General features: G+C 44.5%; 1 protein-coding gene across 2 annotated transcripts in view; it reads right to left on the bottom strand.

The window, feature by feature from the left end:
- The window catches only part of MAATS1 (MYCBP associated and testis expressed 1), a 61,633-nt gene extending 48,798 nt beyond the window's left edge, over positions 1-12,835 (bottom strand). The window contains exons 1-5 of one of the 2 annotated variants that reach the window (XM_030534109.1): positions 12,718-12,835; positions 11,854-11,930; positions 7,217-7,374; positions 2,821-2,904; positions 542-598 (exon numbers count right to left, since the gene is read on the bottom strand). In XM_030534109.1, the coding sequence (XP_030389969.1) occupies positions 542-598; positions 2,821-2,904; positions 7,217-7,374; positions 11,854-11,930; positions 12,718-12,835 (494 nt within the window). Of the gene's footprint in view, positions 1-541; positions 599-2,820; positions 2,905-7,216; positions 7,375-11,853; positions 11,931-12,326; positions 12,346-12,717 lie in introns of those variants that run through there. The other variant, XM_030534119.1, reaches the window with a different exon arrangement.
- Between the last annotated feature and the right edge of the window lie 2,163 nt (positions 12,836-14,998).

The raw sequence follows: 14,998 nt of genomic DNA, 5'->3' as shown, positions 1-14,998 counted from the left end.
CTGTATTTTAACTTATCCCTGTGCCTTTTCAATACAAACAGGAAATAATTCAATTCTTCCATACGTAAGCACTATTCCAGTGATTTCAATGAGAGCTGTACTCGTTTATGTCACGTCTGAATTTGGTGTGTCGTCATCCCCCCTGCTTCCCCACCCCACCCCTGGGAATACCAAGGATATCCTATTATAAGGATATTGTATGCAAACAAACAGTAGTGCAACACCATTTGATAAAATCAGCAACAAACATCTCAAAGTGTGGCTATATCAGACATTTCCTCTCCTCTAAGACTCAGACATTTGTCTCTCTGTTTCTTGCACCATGTGGTGCTGCTTACAGATCCCAAACACTGTCTGAACTAAGCTGTAGGCATCTGGCCCTAACTTGCTCTTTCTGGGATTTCATATTGGTGGACAGATTCTTTCTGAACTTTTAATGAGTTCTCACTATTGCTTCACTATTAAAAATAATAGTCTCCTGCAGTCATTTGTGGCTAAAGATTGACCTGTTGTAACTGTTTTTCTAAACCTCACCACTTACTTTGCCACTGCATAAGCAACATTTAGTGGAAATGGCTTATGAAAGGGGATGAAAGGTCTGCAAAGAGAGAAAACATGTTTAAGACAACAGCCATGGGAGTAAGATGCACAATAACACAATATTACAGCTTAGCAAAACTGTGGACCAGATCCTCAGATGTTGTAAAACAGTGTAGTGCCACTGACTTCAGTGCTGATTTACAACAGCTGAGGATCTGTTTCTGCATGTTTAAGAACACATATTAGTTAGGAGTTCTTTAATCTCTTACAGAGACTCTGCCATTATTTCTTAACCAATATGTGAGAACTGTTGTTCTATCCAAATGGAAAAATTCTTCCTCATTCAAAGCGCCCACTTTGCTTTTAATTTAAGCAACTTCCTACACTGGCCCAACCCCATTAATTTAAAGGGACTCACCACTGATTTACACTGGGGTGAGAAGAGGAGAATCAGGATCAACATTGTTAATGGCTTAGTTCATATTATATATATTTATTTTAGTTAGGATTGAGAGAGACAATATGAAGACTGGTTGGCTCAGATGTAGGTCTGCTACTATACTGTCCCACTACAAAGTTCTCCCCTTGTCCATTACTACATATTTTTCTCCCCACCAAAAAAGCACTTGCCTTGAAAACCTTCACATAATATGAGGTGTGTGTGATGACAGTCCAATTCACCTTCACTATTCATAAAGTTATGCACTGGTTTATTGTGATGTTCACTGTTCTTTATACAAGTCTCCCCTCTTCAGCTTACTCTGATCTTTCTAACTCTCCCCCTCTCCAAAAAATATATATATTTCTCCCACCTAAAAACAGCTTTGAATTCTATCTGCCAAAGAATTAAAGTATTAGTTGTTAATGCTAAAAAATTCAGAGACAATGGCTGCTAAACTAGGCCAGTAAACTCTTTAAACACTAAGCTGGGGTAGTGGGACAGCATGGCTGGATCTGTGTCCTCAAGTTCTAATTTCTGAGATACTATATAATAAATTTTGAGTGCTGGAACGTCTCAAGATAGCAACTGCTAAAATCATGTTGTAATTCAAGTTGGGGTTGAACAGAAAGAGTTACCAAAATAAGGTTACTATTGAGTGTATTCTCGGGATTGTATGTATGTTTGGGTTTCTTTAAATCCGGAAGTGGTATCCTATGACATAAATCAGCTTTAAAGGTCCACCATATTTTAAGTTTATCTAATATGATAGTTTCCTTCAGTGCAGTAAGATAGTTTTAAAGTGAAATGTGCTTGAAGTATTATTATTATTACTACTATTATTTGGTGGGAGGGATAGTTCAGTGGTTTGAGCATTGGCCTGCTAAACCCAGGCTTGTGAGTTCAATCCTTGAGGGGCCACTTAGGATCTGGGGCAAAAATCTGTCTGGGGATTGGTCCTGCTTTGAGCAGGGGGTTGGACTGGAAGTCCCTTCCAACCCTGACAGTCTATGATTAATAATTCCTGCTTAGAAACATACACTAGGAATTTCCATGTCAGAGGAGACTAAATATTAACCTAGTTTCATTACCAACCATTCCTAATAGCCTCTTTAAGACGCTTTTAAAAAGTTTAAGTTAAAATTGTGGCAGTGAACAAGCCAGTCTGTGTCTTCCTTTTGCTAAAATAACTCTAAACATCTTTGATTAATTTTTACCAGACTAACAAAATGTGCTGGATTTAAAAGGGGCTAAATTCATTAATAGCATAACACAAGTCCTCAGAAGTAAAGGCAGTTGAGCCTGTACACGAGCCATGAATATGTGCCAAATTGGAAACTCTTGTATCGTGGCATTTAGCAGTTGTTTCGAGTCCTATACTAATTGAAACCAATGCTAGGACTCCAGTATAATTCTAGGGGAGGTGTGGTTCTGAAAGAGGAGTCATTCTTATGATGAAAAGTTAAATTGTAGTTCCCTCTGCCTGTTTCAGTGGTAGCAAAACTGAAGTTAAAAATCCCTCTTTTATATTTCCAAGAGACTGGAAAACCACAATAGCTGGGTCAGCTGCATCTCTCCCTTGGTATGACTGGGTCTAATGCCAAAGGCTATGCGTAAGCAACTACGAAGCATAGACTGGCGGTTGAACTTGCCTACACAAGTTAAGTATTTCACATTTTTTCAGTGCTCGGTCACACAACGGGCTAGATTCTAATCTCAATGGCGACAGTGTTCCAGAGCAACTCCACTTATGTCACTGGAGTTACACCAGTGTCAGAGGCAAAGTGACAGATTGGAATGTGGCCTATTCCATATATGGTAGTCATTAATTCATTCCTTACCGTTCAAAATACTTGTAGCGGTTCCTTCCACTAATTTCAGGATCTTCATACACAATTTGAGGAATCTGAAGAGAAGGTTGAGATCTAAAAAGCCAAAAACAGATCAAAATATTTTCAGAGAGTATGTTCAAAGCAGTTCTGATTTTTTTTTAAGATACTGTTTTAACTATACTTCAATGCATCATCAAAACGTATACACCTCAAACTCTATAATGAAGTAGCAGCAAACACCTGTATCTGCATAAGTAAGATCGAGATTATGAGTTTACATTACTCTATAGTCTGTCACATAACACTGCAGCTCTAAACTAAATGGAAATTTCACACTGTGAATATATATAGTCAGTCATTTATTACTTCTGTTAAAATAAAATTCGGGACAGGAGACTATTGCTCAAAGAAGATTAACCACCTGGAAAAATCTGAATTTGTAAAATTCTGTTACTTTTATTTGTATGTGTGGGCATGCAAAAGAATCTGAATATATTTGTATGGTACAAAATACAAGGGAGGGGACGAAGCAAATGAAGGAGAAGAGTCTCCCTCTCTAACTAAAAATGGCTACACCGATTTTGATCAAACCTGGAAATGACAGACTGGCTCTAAAATTTTCATTCCACATTCTCCACCAGTAAAGAAGAATTAGGCTGACCTTGCGGATAGCTTAAGGAGTGTACTGGCTGGAATACAGCCTTTGTAAAAATAGCCAATACTCCCCCCACCACCACCGCAATTTTCCATCCTGGAGAACCCTACACTGAGTTTGAAGTAGGGCAACAGACTGTATAATTTCCTGTCCATGTCTTCTTAGAGGTTGTACATTACTTAGAGAGCTCAAGAGACCATGAAAGAAAGAGGTTACAGACAGGAAATAAGAGTTCCCTGAAAAACCTCATGTCACAGCACCAGCTAAGAACCCTAGGTAAGTCATTCCACAAGTTCAAAAAGGTCACACTTAGCCATTTTTAAGACTATCTTTGGCAACTTACCAGAAGCCTGAAACTAATTTATATAAAATGAAGCAGTTTGTTGTTGCCCTAATTTTAAATCCAGAGGTGTGGCTTACACAGACAGATTACCAGTAGGAAATGTGGTTTGACTATCTGGATTGAACAGAGTACTGCCTGCTGTGATCTGCTGAGTCCAAGAACCTCATATCACAGGCTCAAGAGTTGCTTTCTGGAACTCAGAGACCCATAGTTTAGCCAACCACTGCCACAAACACTGGACAAAATGAGACTTCATCAACCTTCTCTGGCGTACAATACATTGCCGAGGTTGTTTAAAATCATCCTTTCCCAGCACCTGATGTATTACCTGATGTATTGCAACAAAATAATATTTGGGTCAAGATGCTAGTATCTGAACCTGAAATGCTTTCCTGGCTCTGACAAACCTTTAATTGCAAAATTTTGCTTACAGTTCAAATTGGTTAATTGAGCAGATGGCTTTTGCTACTGGCATTGTCTCCACATGTCAGAGTGCTTCTCCATCCAGATTCTTATTTCATTCAGCACATGCGGGTACTTATTTTCATGATCTAACTGTTTTAGCATAAGCTACTTATCTCATTATAGTACAGCTATAGCCATAATAGGGACTGGGCAAATAGCCCCTTCTTACTCCACATATCTGCTCCTTGTGTATCTCTGAGTTACATCTGCTGACTTTACTGACACAAACAAGCATTCACTCCTGTTAGCCATGCAAAACCAACACAGCTACTGGTGAGCAATCCGGGTTATACTCTGCCTCTTGCATCAGTCACACTATCAACTAGAGCTGATGCTGGGGATGCTGGACATTTTTCATTAATTAATTTCTTTAATGTTTTATTTTAAGAAATCTGTTCAAATTTCAACAAATTTCAAGCAGTTCTACTGTCAATTAACTTCCTGTTGCAAAACTACTACTAATGGAAGTATAAGAGGCAGAAAAAGCCCAGTTAGATTTTCAAGTCCTGGGTGCAGTTTGAGGTGCTCAAAGTTAGAAAAAAAAAATCACCTTTTAGTTTGTAAAATGATGAGATATACTTTGGGAATCACTAAACAAGAATAGGTATGGAAACCTGCATGTCACTCTGACAGTCACTGTTTCATTACTGTTAATTATATTTTAAAACTCAATCACTTTCAACCATAAGGAGATGCATCACAAAACCAGGTTAGAGTCTAGATGCAGCTTGTTGATAGAGTTAGTGCAAGAAGTAAATGTGAGAACAGCCAGTGCTATTGTCAGCTGATACTTTCATGCTGATGCAAAGATGATAAGATCGGAAAGCACCACTGCGATGATCAGAACCAGCGCTAGGGGTTTGAGCGCCCGAGGCGGACGGCAATCTCACCGCCCCGCGCGCTGGTCCCGCGGCTCCGGTGGAGCTGCCAAAGTGGTGCCTGCGGAGGGTCCGGTGCTCCGCAGCTCCAGTGGAGCTGCCGCAGTCATGCCTGTGGGAGATCCATCAGAGCCATGTGAGCAGCCGACCGTCTGCAGGCACCACTGCGGCAGCTCCACCGGAGCCGCGGACCAGCGGACCCTCCGCAGGCACCACTGCGGCAGCTCCACCGGAGCCGCCTGCCGCCCCCTCCGACAAAATGGCACCCACCAATTATTCTGGCGCCCTAGGCGATTGCCTAGGCTGCCTAAATGGTAGTGCCGGCCCTGGCGATGATCTAGTGTGATCTCCTGTATAATACAGGGTATAGGAGTTCCCTCAAATTAATTCCTGTTTAAACTAGCACATCTATTTTAGAAAAGCATCTAATCTTGATTTAAAAGTTGTCAGATAGTGATGGAGAATCCACCATGGGCCTTGGTAAGTTGTTCCAATTGTTAAAAATGTACATCTTATATCTTAAATCTGAATCTGGCAAGATTCAACTTCTGATCAAAATAAGCTGAGAGGAAAAGAGCACGGCAGTGATATTTAAAACTTGAAAGTGTAACATAAAGACTCGACAGAGTAAATAATTAGTTCTTGTATGCTTAAAAAAAAACCCTGTGAAGTCTTCATCCAGGCCAACATCCCTCCTTGTGCAGCTACTGTCTAGCCTTTCCAAATAGCCTTTCTGAGTCCCAGCTCTTTCAATAGTGCTGCCCATTTTCTGACAAGCTCAAGTGTCTCCTTACATTACTTTACTCCACTGGCTCTCGATTCATTTCAGGATCCAATTCAAAATTGCCCTCTTTGATTTTAAACCCCTCCACAGACATGACACAGCCTATTGTACTTTTCAAACCTTGTGTTCCTTTCCCTACTCTTTCTGCATGCCTAGCACTATTCTCTTTTCTACTTCTCCATGTGAGCTGGTGCAAAATCTTTCTTCTGCAGTTCATATTGTCTGACTGGAACAATCTCTCTATCCTCAGCTCCCTCTTCCTCTGTACCATAATTCTCTGAAGTGGTTTGGGAAGTAAGTTTAGATGTAACATGTTATTCAAAATAATACTGTGTTATTTTGTTAACTGATATAGCACCTGTTGTACAGCATCCTAGATTCGCATAAGGGAAAAAACAACAAAACTGTATTTAAACAACCCTAGTCCAAATGGACCAGGTAATCAGCAACTCTAGTCAAAACAAATAAGGCAGGCTAAGAAAAAAAGAGACCAAACAAGATGAGGCATCCGAAAAAGGGAGGGTAAATGGTCAGATGCTGACCTAAATAGGAAGGCCTCACACAGAATCTTGAATACAGTTACAGAGGGACTCCAGCCCTTGATTCACTAAAGCACTTAAACACATGCTGAAGTACATTGCTGAACTGGGATCCTAATGGACATATTCCAGGAGAGAGTTCCTCAAACAGGTCTCCTGCACTAAGGCGGCCCTGCCCCAGGGCTGCCCAGAGGATTCAGGGGGCCTGGGTCCCCCCACCACTGAATTACCGTTGAACATCCAGCACTTTGGCGGCGGGTCCAGGACGGAAGGACCCCCCACTGCAGGTCTTCAGGGCACTTCGGTGGCAGGTGCTGGAGTGGAAGGACCCCCCACCGCTGAATTGCTGCCGAAGACCCAGAGCAGAAGAAGCTCTGGAGGCCTGGGCTCCTGAGAGAGTTTTCCAGGACCCCCAGAGCAAGTGAAGGACCCCGCTCCAGAGGCACCGAAAAACTTTCATGGAGGCCCCTGCGGGGCCCAGAGCCTGAGGCAAATTGCCACACTTGCCCCGCCCCCCCCCCCCCCCCGGGCGGCCCTGCCCTGCCGTAGTCCAGTCCAAATAAACCCTTGGGCTGCACAGCAAGGACAATCCAGTCAGCTTCAGCCTGGGAGGGACAAAGGAGAAAGACTATCACTTCAGTAATCCAGGCTGGAGCTACTTAAGTTTTTACAGCTCACATTGAAAACAAGAGCTTTAAAAAAAAAAATATTTAAAATATAGTCCAATGGTAGGACACTTACCTAGAAAGCTGCTGAAGAACCTCTAGGCGCTGCTGGGCCCTGCCTCTCCACCTTTGGTCAATAAATGGGGGCACAGGATTTCTTTCCTCCAAATGCAGATTGTACCAGGGATAATGGATCAGGCTGCTAAACATGGTTTTAAAAATCGGCATCTTTTTCTAATTTTAATATGTAGACAAGAGAAATGGCAGTTGTTATTTAGCAATTCCATGAAACACTAAAGAGATCATCGCTTCAACTAGTATTTTTTAGTCTATATGTAAACAAGGCATGAGAAATATATAGAGATTAAACAAGTTACTGTGAATTACAGAGCTATAACTCTGGGTGGTGAGGTGACGACAAGCTCTAATGACATCAATCAGTAAAAGAGTGCTTCCCAAAATGAGGAACATACAGGACTAAAAGGCAGGGGCATGGAGAGGCTAAGTATCAACTTATGTAGCTGCAGAGAAATCCTTGAAAATATGGCCTAAGTATAACTGATGCAGCTACATCTGTTTAAGTTGGCAGAAAGCCTGAAATCAGCTTTAAGATATAAATTGCCCCATTTATTTCAGTGGGTGCTAACTTAGGAGCCCACTTAATGTACTGTAAGGGTATGCCTACATTGCAGCTGGAAGGTGTGATTTCCAGTGCAGGTAAACAGACCCTGTGGGCCTGGCTAGCTGCCAGAGTCCAAGCCCACCTGACCACTGGAGTCTGAGCTCAGGAGACTAGCCCAAGCTCCAGCCTGTGTTTCAACATCCACATTGCTATTTTCAGCATGCTAGCTCAAGCAGAGATAGCAGAAGTCTCTGTACCAGGTGTAGGCAACCTACGGCACATGTGCTGAAGGCGGCACACAAGCCGATTTTCAGTGGTACTAACACTGCCCGGGTCCTGGCCACCGGTCTGGGGGGCTCTGCATTTTAATTTAATTTTAAATGAAGCTTCTTAAACATTTTAAAAACCTTATTTACTTTACATACAACAATAGTTTAGTTATATATTATAGACTTATAGAAAGAGACCTCCTAAAAACATTAAAAATGTATTACTGGCATGCAAAACCTTAAATTAGAGTGAATAAATGAAGACTCAGCACACCAGTTCTGAAAGGCTGCTGACCCCTGCTCTATACCCATGCTGGGAATCACACTTCTCAACTGCAGTACAGACATATGCTAAATGTCAACATTGTGCTACAGATGCCCCCCTGACTTATGCAATCGTTCTGTTCCGGAAAGCCTTGTGTAACTCGAATTTTGCGCAAGTCGAAAACGTATATTTGTACATGACACAAAAATTTCCACAACTCGAAAATCCTATTTCTGGTTTATGGAACTTTTTCCATAAGTGCGAATTTGCATAGTCAGGTCTTGCGTAACCCAGGGAGCATCTGTATTTTACTATTCATCAAAGTACGTAAGAAAGGAAGTGTCATACTATGAAGATCTATACAATCTACTCTATATGATGACTCATTATGACTAAGCATTTAACGACAGAAAGCAAGGTTGAATGTTGGCACCATTTGTCTCATTTTCCTGAAGGAGGACTCCACTTTCAAAGTTTGTGATAACTTTATGAGAGCATTTCCCAATCACCCTCATCCCATCAGATGACATTATAGCCCCAGAATTCAAAGCCATCTTGTTTTGTATTATATACCAGACAGCAGCTTATTCAGATGGTCAGAGCTGTGGATAAGCACATTTTAAACAAATCAAAAGGAAAAAATAAATAGGATGGAGGAACATGGGATTTATTTGGCTAAACAGGGATTTTGACATGAAGGGGAGATTTTCAAGTAAGTGATGCACTTTGGGCCTAAATTTGGATTCTGGGGTTTTCAGACAAAAGGGAATACCCCATACATAGGCTGGATATGTAGCAGCCAATATACAAGGGCTCCCTTTCAGAAGTCTGGTGTTTCTGGTGCACCATCAGACATTTTAAACAAAAAATGCGCTCAGAGCTAGATGTGACAGAAAGATCTGTGGGTATTTCTATTCTCTTTGCTATCTGCACGGAAGCCATACCAGAAACCATAGTGACAGCAGAGTCCAACAGGGTCAACAACTCGGTGTAACTGGTAGATTCCCATCATGCCATTTACATCCTTGACCTACAGGGATTGAGGCAATGTCTACACTACATACATTACACCGGCACAACTGTACCACTGCAGCTGCACCACTGCTGTAAGGTCTCCCACGTAGCCACTCTATGCCAGCAGGAGAGAGCTCTCCCACCAGCTTAACTAAAGAACCCCAACAAGCAGCAGTAGCTATGTTGGCACTTTTGTCAGTGAAAATTATGTTAGTCAGGGTCTGTTTTTTTCACATCCCTGCCTGACAAAAGTTTTGCTGACAAAAGTGCTAGTGTAGACAAAGCCTGAGTGAAAACACATCCGTGATCTTGCGCAAGTCACATTACTGTGTGTGCCTTAGCCGCCCATCTGTAAAATGGGGATACTAGTGTTTCCCTGCCTCATTAGGGGTTTGTGGGGATAAATACAGATTATGTGACTCTCAGATACTATAGTATCAGAGGGGTAGCCGTGTTAGTCTGGATCTGTAAAAGCAGCAAAGAGTCCTGTGGCACCTTATAGACTAACAGACGTTTTGGAGCATGAGCTTTCGTGGGTGAATACTCACTTTGTCGGATGCATGCATGCACCCATGAAAGCTCATGCTCCAAAACTTCTGTTAGTCTATAAGGTGCCACAGGACTCTTTGCTGCTTTTACAGATACTATAGTAATGGGGGCATACACACACTAGATCAATTAGAGCTAGTGTGAATATAAATATTAGCATAGTCATGGTAGCATGGGCAGCAGCACAGCTTAGCTGTGTTGAGTACAAATCCAGCTGAACTCCGTAGGTACATACTCGGCATGGCTTAGCTGTGCTACCATGGCTAAACTATTTATACTCCCACTAGGTCTCATTAAGCTACTATAAGTACATCTAGGCAACCTGAGAATCCCACCCCCAGAGGTACTGTGAGTACATGTAGGCAAGGTGGGAATCCCATAGTGTTGCCTCTAGGATTGTCCTGGAGTCTCCAGGAATTAAAGATTATGTCATGTGATGAAACCTCCAGGAATCCATCCAACCAAAACTGTCAACCCTAGAATCCCACCACTAGCTAGTACTGTAGACACAGCCATAGAGGACCTCGAACAACTTCAGAGAAAAAGTATTTAGGATAAGTGGGAGGGAGGAGACAGGAAACAGGCTTTGAATAATGCATTTTTATTAGCTCCATTGTATGGAAGGCATCAGCTTGCTTTAGAAGGGCTGTGCATCAAGAGTTGAATGTCTCCCAACCTACTCATTCACAAAAAGTCTGAATAAACTCAGGACAAAACCAAAGGTCCTTGTTTTGTCAACCCCTGGAGTTGGACCACATCCCTCTTTCTTTTGCATGCTGCCTAAATGGCTCACCTGCAGCTATCAAGATAAGTAAGAGGCATTGTGTGAAACACTACTTACAATTCAAGTGCTCTGTTAAAAAAAATGGCACAATAACCCAATTCTTTTATTGTGTCTAAAACTTTCCTTAACGAGCCATAGACTAGTTGTCAGAGGTATCCAGCGGTGTCCCATTCTTAAGCACTGATACATGACTTACGGGTTTAGGAACAGAATAGAGAACTGTTTATTTCTAGACTACTGGTATAAAGTCAACCCAAGACAGTGGTGGCCATGGTTATTAAACTATTCTTGTGTTTGGTATAAATGTTTTCCTTGCTTTACAGAGCTTGTGCTGGTCTAAGGAAGTTAAGATTGCTCAAGTGCAATCACATTTTTTACATATTGTGGTAGAGCTCGGACCTTGTCCCTGTGGGTCCCGCCCTTCTAGGCGGTTTATGCTAGCCTCAGTAGCTCACTGTGACCCTCCACATAGCCCTTCTCTCTCTAGGACCAGGGTTACAGTCTACTGAGCCCTTTTCATCATAAGGCAGCAAGGAGGTTGGTGAGCAAACTCCCATAGTCTCTGTTGTCTCTAGGGCTCATTTCAGAACAGTTTAGTCTCCTGTCCTGACAAGGGCCTGTCTTCCCTTCCCAGGAGGTGCTGCTGTAGTGGCAGTTGGAGGGAACCAAGGCCCGCCCTCTACTCCGGGTTCTGACCCAGGGACCCTAATGGTAGCAGCTGTCGACAGCCAACCTTTCATTGCCAGAGTTGCTACATTTCCCTGGGCCACTTTCCCACAGCTCTCCTGCTTCTCCCTTTTTCACTCTTACCTTAGGACACCCTCAAATCATCGTTAAGGGAGTCTTCATTAACCAACCCTTCAGCCACACTTCCTCTCCTCTGGCTCTCCCAAGACTGGCTGGAATGAGCCCTTTTATAGTATCAAAAGGGCCGTAACTACAGTCAGGTGTTCACATTACCTTAATGGACTCACCTGACTCTTTGCAGGTTAATTGGAGTCAGGTCTTCTCATCAGTCTATAAGCAGACCCTGCTCTGGTCAGTCAGGGAACAGAAAACTGCTAACCCAGTGGCCAGTATATCTGCCTTCTACTACTTTGTTGTACCCAACTGGCCAGGGTCTATCACAATATATAGTCATATTCCTTTAATATAAGGAATAATGTGGTAAAATCCTCTCCTGAAGATGTCTTAGGCTGAAACAACCTACCATCTTGTCAGACATGAGATGAGCCTGGACATTTGCCTTTGCATGGTCCTTCTCACTTGATAACTCATACAAGGGATCTGAAATATAAGCAATCACATGGATTCAAAGAAAATGAAGGGAATATTAGCCAGGCTCCTCTTGACAAGAAGTCAGTTTTCCTACTTCACAGAATAAACAAGACAAATAAAAATGAGCAAGTATCCTTTTACACATCAGATTCCCCCCGTCAGCCTCGATGCTGCTGCTGTATTGAATGGACCATGCTCTGGTGGGGAGAAATTAAACGCTCATAATTATTAAAGTACATGGCCGTGAACGGAAGCAGCGGCAGCCAGCGTTTACTGCTTCCCCATGGAATGATGCGCCAGGCATGGCCTGGCACATCTGCAGGTGACTCCATGCTTTGCCTACGCCTTTTTCCCTAAAGCTGCTTTCAGCCTTTTAATTTCAGCTCTTCCCCCCCACCCGCGTACTCGGAGCAGCCCCTTTTCCTCTTCCAGATCCGCTTTCCCAGCCTAGTCCCCCAGCACCGACTGACGGCTCCGCAGCACGGCCCAGGCTGGCTCAGCGGCTCCTCCTGCGGCCGCCGGCTGCATCGCACCGCGCGGGCCCGGCCACGCTGCATCCCACCGCGGGGAGCGCTGGACCTGCGGTGGCGCCGGCCCCTGCAGCACAGCTCGCGCGAGGCCGCACGCGGGCTACGTGCGCAGGGGGCGGAGCCCCGCGAGCCCGCCCGGCCTATCAGGTGTTGCGGGGCCTCGTCGCCAACCCGCCCCCTCTGCTGCCGCCGGGCGGGGCCTGCGGGGTTGGCACCGCCCCCGCGCGGTCTCTGGGCCCAGCCGGGTGCGGGCCGCTCGCCGGTACCGTATAGGAAGTCGAAGGCTCTGCTGGGGGCCATGCCCGAGCGGTACCGGCCCCCGGGGCTCGGGCCCCCGCCGCCCGCCGGAGCCTGCACCGTCCCCGTCACCGCGTAGCTGCTCATCCCGGCCGCTGGGTGCCGATTCCCATGGCAACGGGGCTGGGCGGGGCTTCCCATCCTGAGGGGCGGGGCTAGGCCGCAGGGGGCGGGGTTCGCTCTGCGCACGTGGAGCGGGGAGAGTGCGCGGGCGCTTCTCAATCTGCCCCCGCCACATGCCTCCCTCCCAGCTCTTTACCTAGCCGCCCCTCCCCCTCTACTCCAGCACAGCTCCACATTCTGCCCCCCCCCCATACATTATATTGAGGATCCTTCCTCTTCTCTCCCTCCCCCCCAGCAGGAAGAGGGTGGGACTTGGCAGCAGCCGAAACGGGACAGGGCAGCCTTAAGTGCAGTGCTATGCGCCTGCTGCAGCCCTGGGGGTAGGGCTGAGACCTAGCTCCCTGGGTGGCAGGTATCCAAGTGCGTCGCTTATTAACTTTATTATTATTTACTTTGTTGACTTAAATATGATTAAAGATTGACTTTATTATTTTAATTTACTAATTTATAGTGCCTCAAAGTGATTTACATTCAGTTGAAATAGACACAGCCCCTACCTACTCCAAAAAGTTTATAATGAAATCTGTAAACCTCATAGGTTTGTTACCCATTGTTATTACTCAGTTCTCAGGTGGTATTTGTGAGGATTAATTAGTGAAGTGCTTTCAAGATCACCAGTTCATCTGTCACCACACAGAGCTAATCTAATGTAAAGTGCCTATCGCTCTTACAGCTGGGGCTGATAGTGCTGCCTATTACTAAGGTTGTACAACACTTCCCACCGTAGGACCCTCTTTTCAGTTGCTTCTAATTTTGCCAAACTTTAGCCATTGGGGCTGAAATTTTACATGTCAGATGTGTGCCTCAGTCCTAGCTTAATCATTTCTGAGACCGAGGCTCAATGAGGATGGACAGGCAACCTTAGTTTGGCACTTCCTAGCCATTGGGTGCCTGACTTTGCAGCCTTAATGTTCTTTTAACATTAGTCCCAGTTATGGACCTGGACCCCATTGTGCTAAGCACTGTACAAGCAGACTAAAAAGACAGTCTCTGCCCCAAGGAGCTCACATCTAAGTATAATGAGACAACAGACAGATACAGATAGGGGTGTATAAGGAAACAATGAAACAGTATTAGCCTGAAAGGAAGTGTTATCCATGCATCAGCAGCCTAACATATATACAAATGCTAACTACCATTGTGTAAAATCTTGTCATATTCCAGTCTTGCCACTGGGTGTCTCAGTCACTCTACCCATTTTTCAAATAGGGCCATTACAGCAACAGGCGCCTGCTGTGGTAAGACAGAAGAACATGTTCTGGGGCCAATTCAACCCTGGTGTAACTCCACTGCAGTCAGTTAAGTTACACCAGGGTGAATTTGGCCTAGGATGGAAGCTCAGTGCTACTTCTATTCACAGTCTACTCTTCTGTAGCTCTGCCAGCTACTGAATATAATGAGTCTCATTTCCCAGATGTGTACTGGGTAGGGTGACCAGATGTCCCAATTTTATAAAGACAGTCCCGATATTTGGGATTTTGTCTTATATAGGTGCCTATTACCCCCCCATCCCAATTTTTCACACTTGCTGTCTGGTCACCCTAGTAGTACTGGGCAATATTGGACGGGTGAAAGGTTCAGCAGTGCACATATGGATTGCAGCTGCCATTGACCATTCCTGCTGTTTGGCCTGGTTAGTGGGCTCTCAAGACATCCCATCAGCCAAGCAGAGCCTGCAAACATATCATATGCCCTATTTCTGACCAGGAAAGGAGACTGAGGCTTGATCTGTACTACCGAGTTAGGTCGAAATAAGGCAGCTTACGTTGACCTAACTCTGTAAGTGTCTACACTAAAATGTAGCTCCCCCTGATGTAACTTGCCCACTACACTGACTTAATAACTCTACTTCCAGGAGAGGCGTAGTGATTAGGTCAATGTTAGGGTTGCCAACTGTCTAATCACACAAACCCAAATAGCCTTGCCCCACCTCCTGCCACAACCCTTGCCCGAGGCCCCCCCCTGCTCACTCCATCCCTCTTCCATCAGTCGCTTGCTTTCTAAATTTGGATCCTGGGGTTTTCAGACAAGAGGGAATACTCCATGCTCTCCATCACTCACTTTCACCAGGCTGGGCCAGGGGGGTTGTGGTGTGGGAGGGGGTGCAGGCTCTGGGCTGGGGCCAAA

The sequence above is a fragment of the Gopherus evgoodei genome, chromosome 1 (assembly GCF_007399415.2).
Source record: "Gopherus evgoodei ecotype Sinaloan lineage chromosome 1, rGopEvg1_v1.p, whole genome shotgun sequence".
Lineage (NCBI taxonomy): Eukaryota > Metazoa > Chordata > Testudines > Testudinidae > Gopherus > Gopherus evgoodei.
This window is presented reverse-complemented; position numbering and strand designations above follow the sequence as displayed.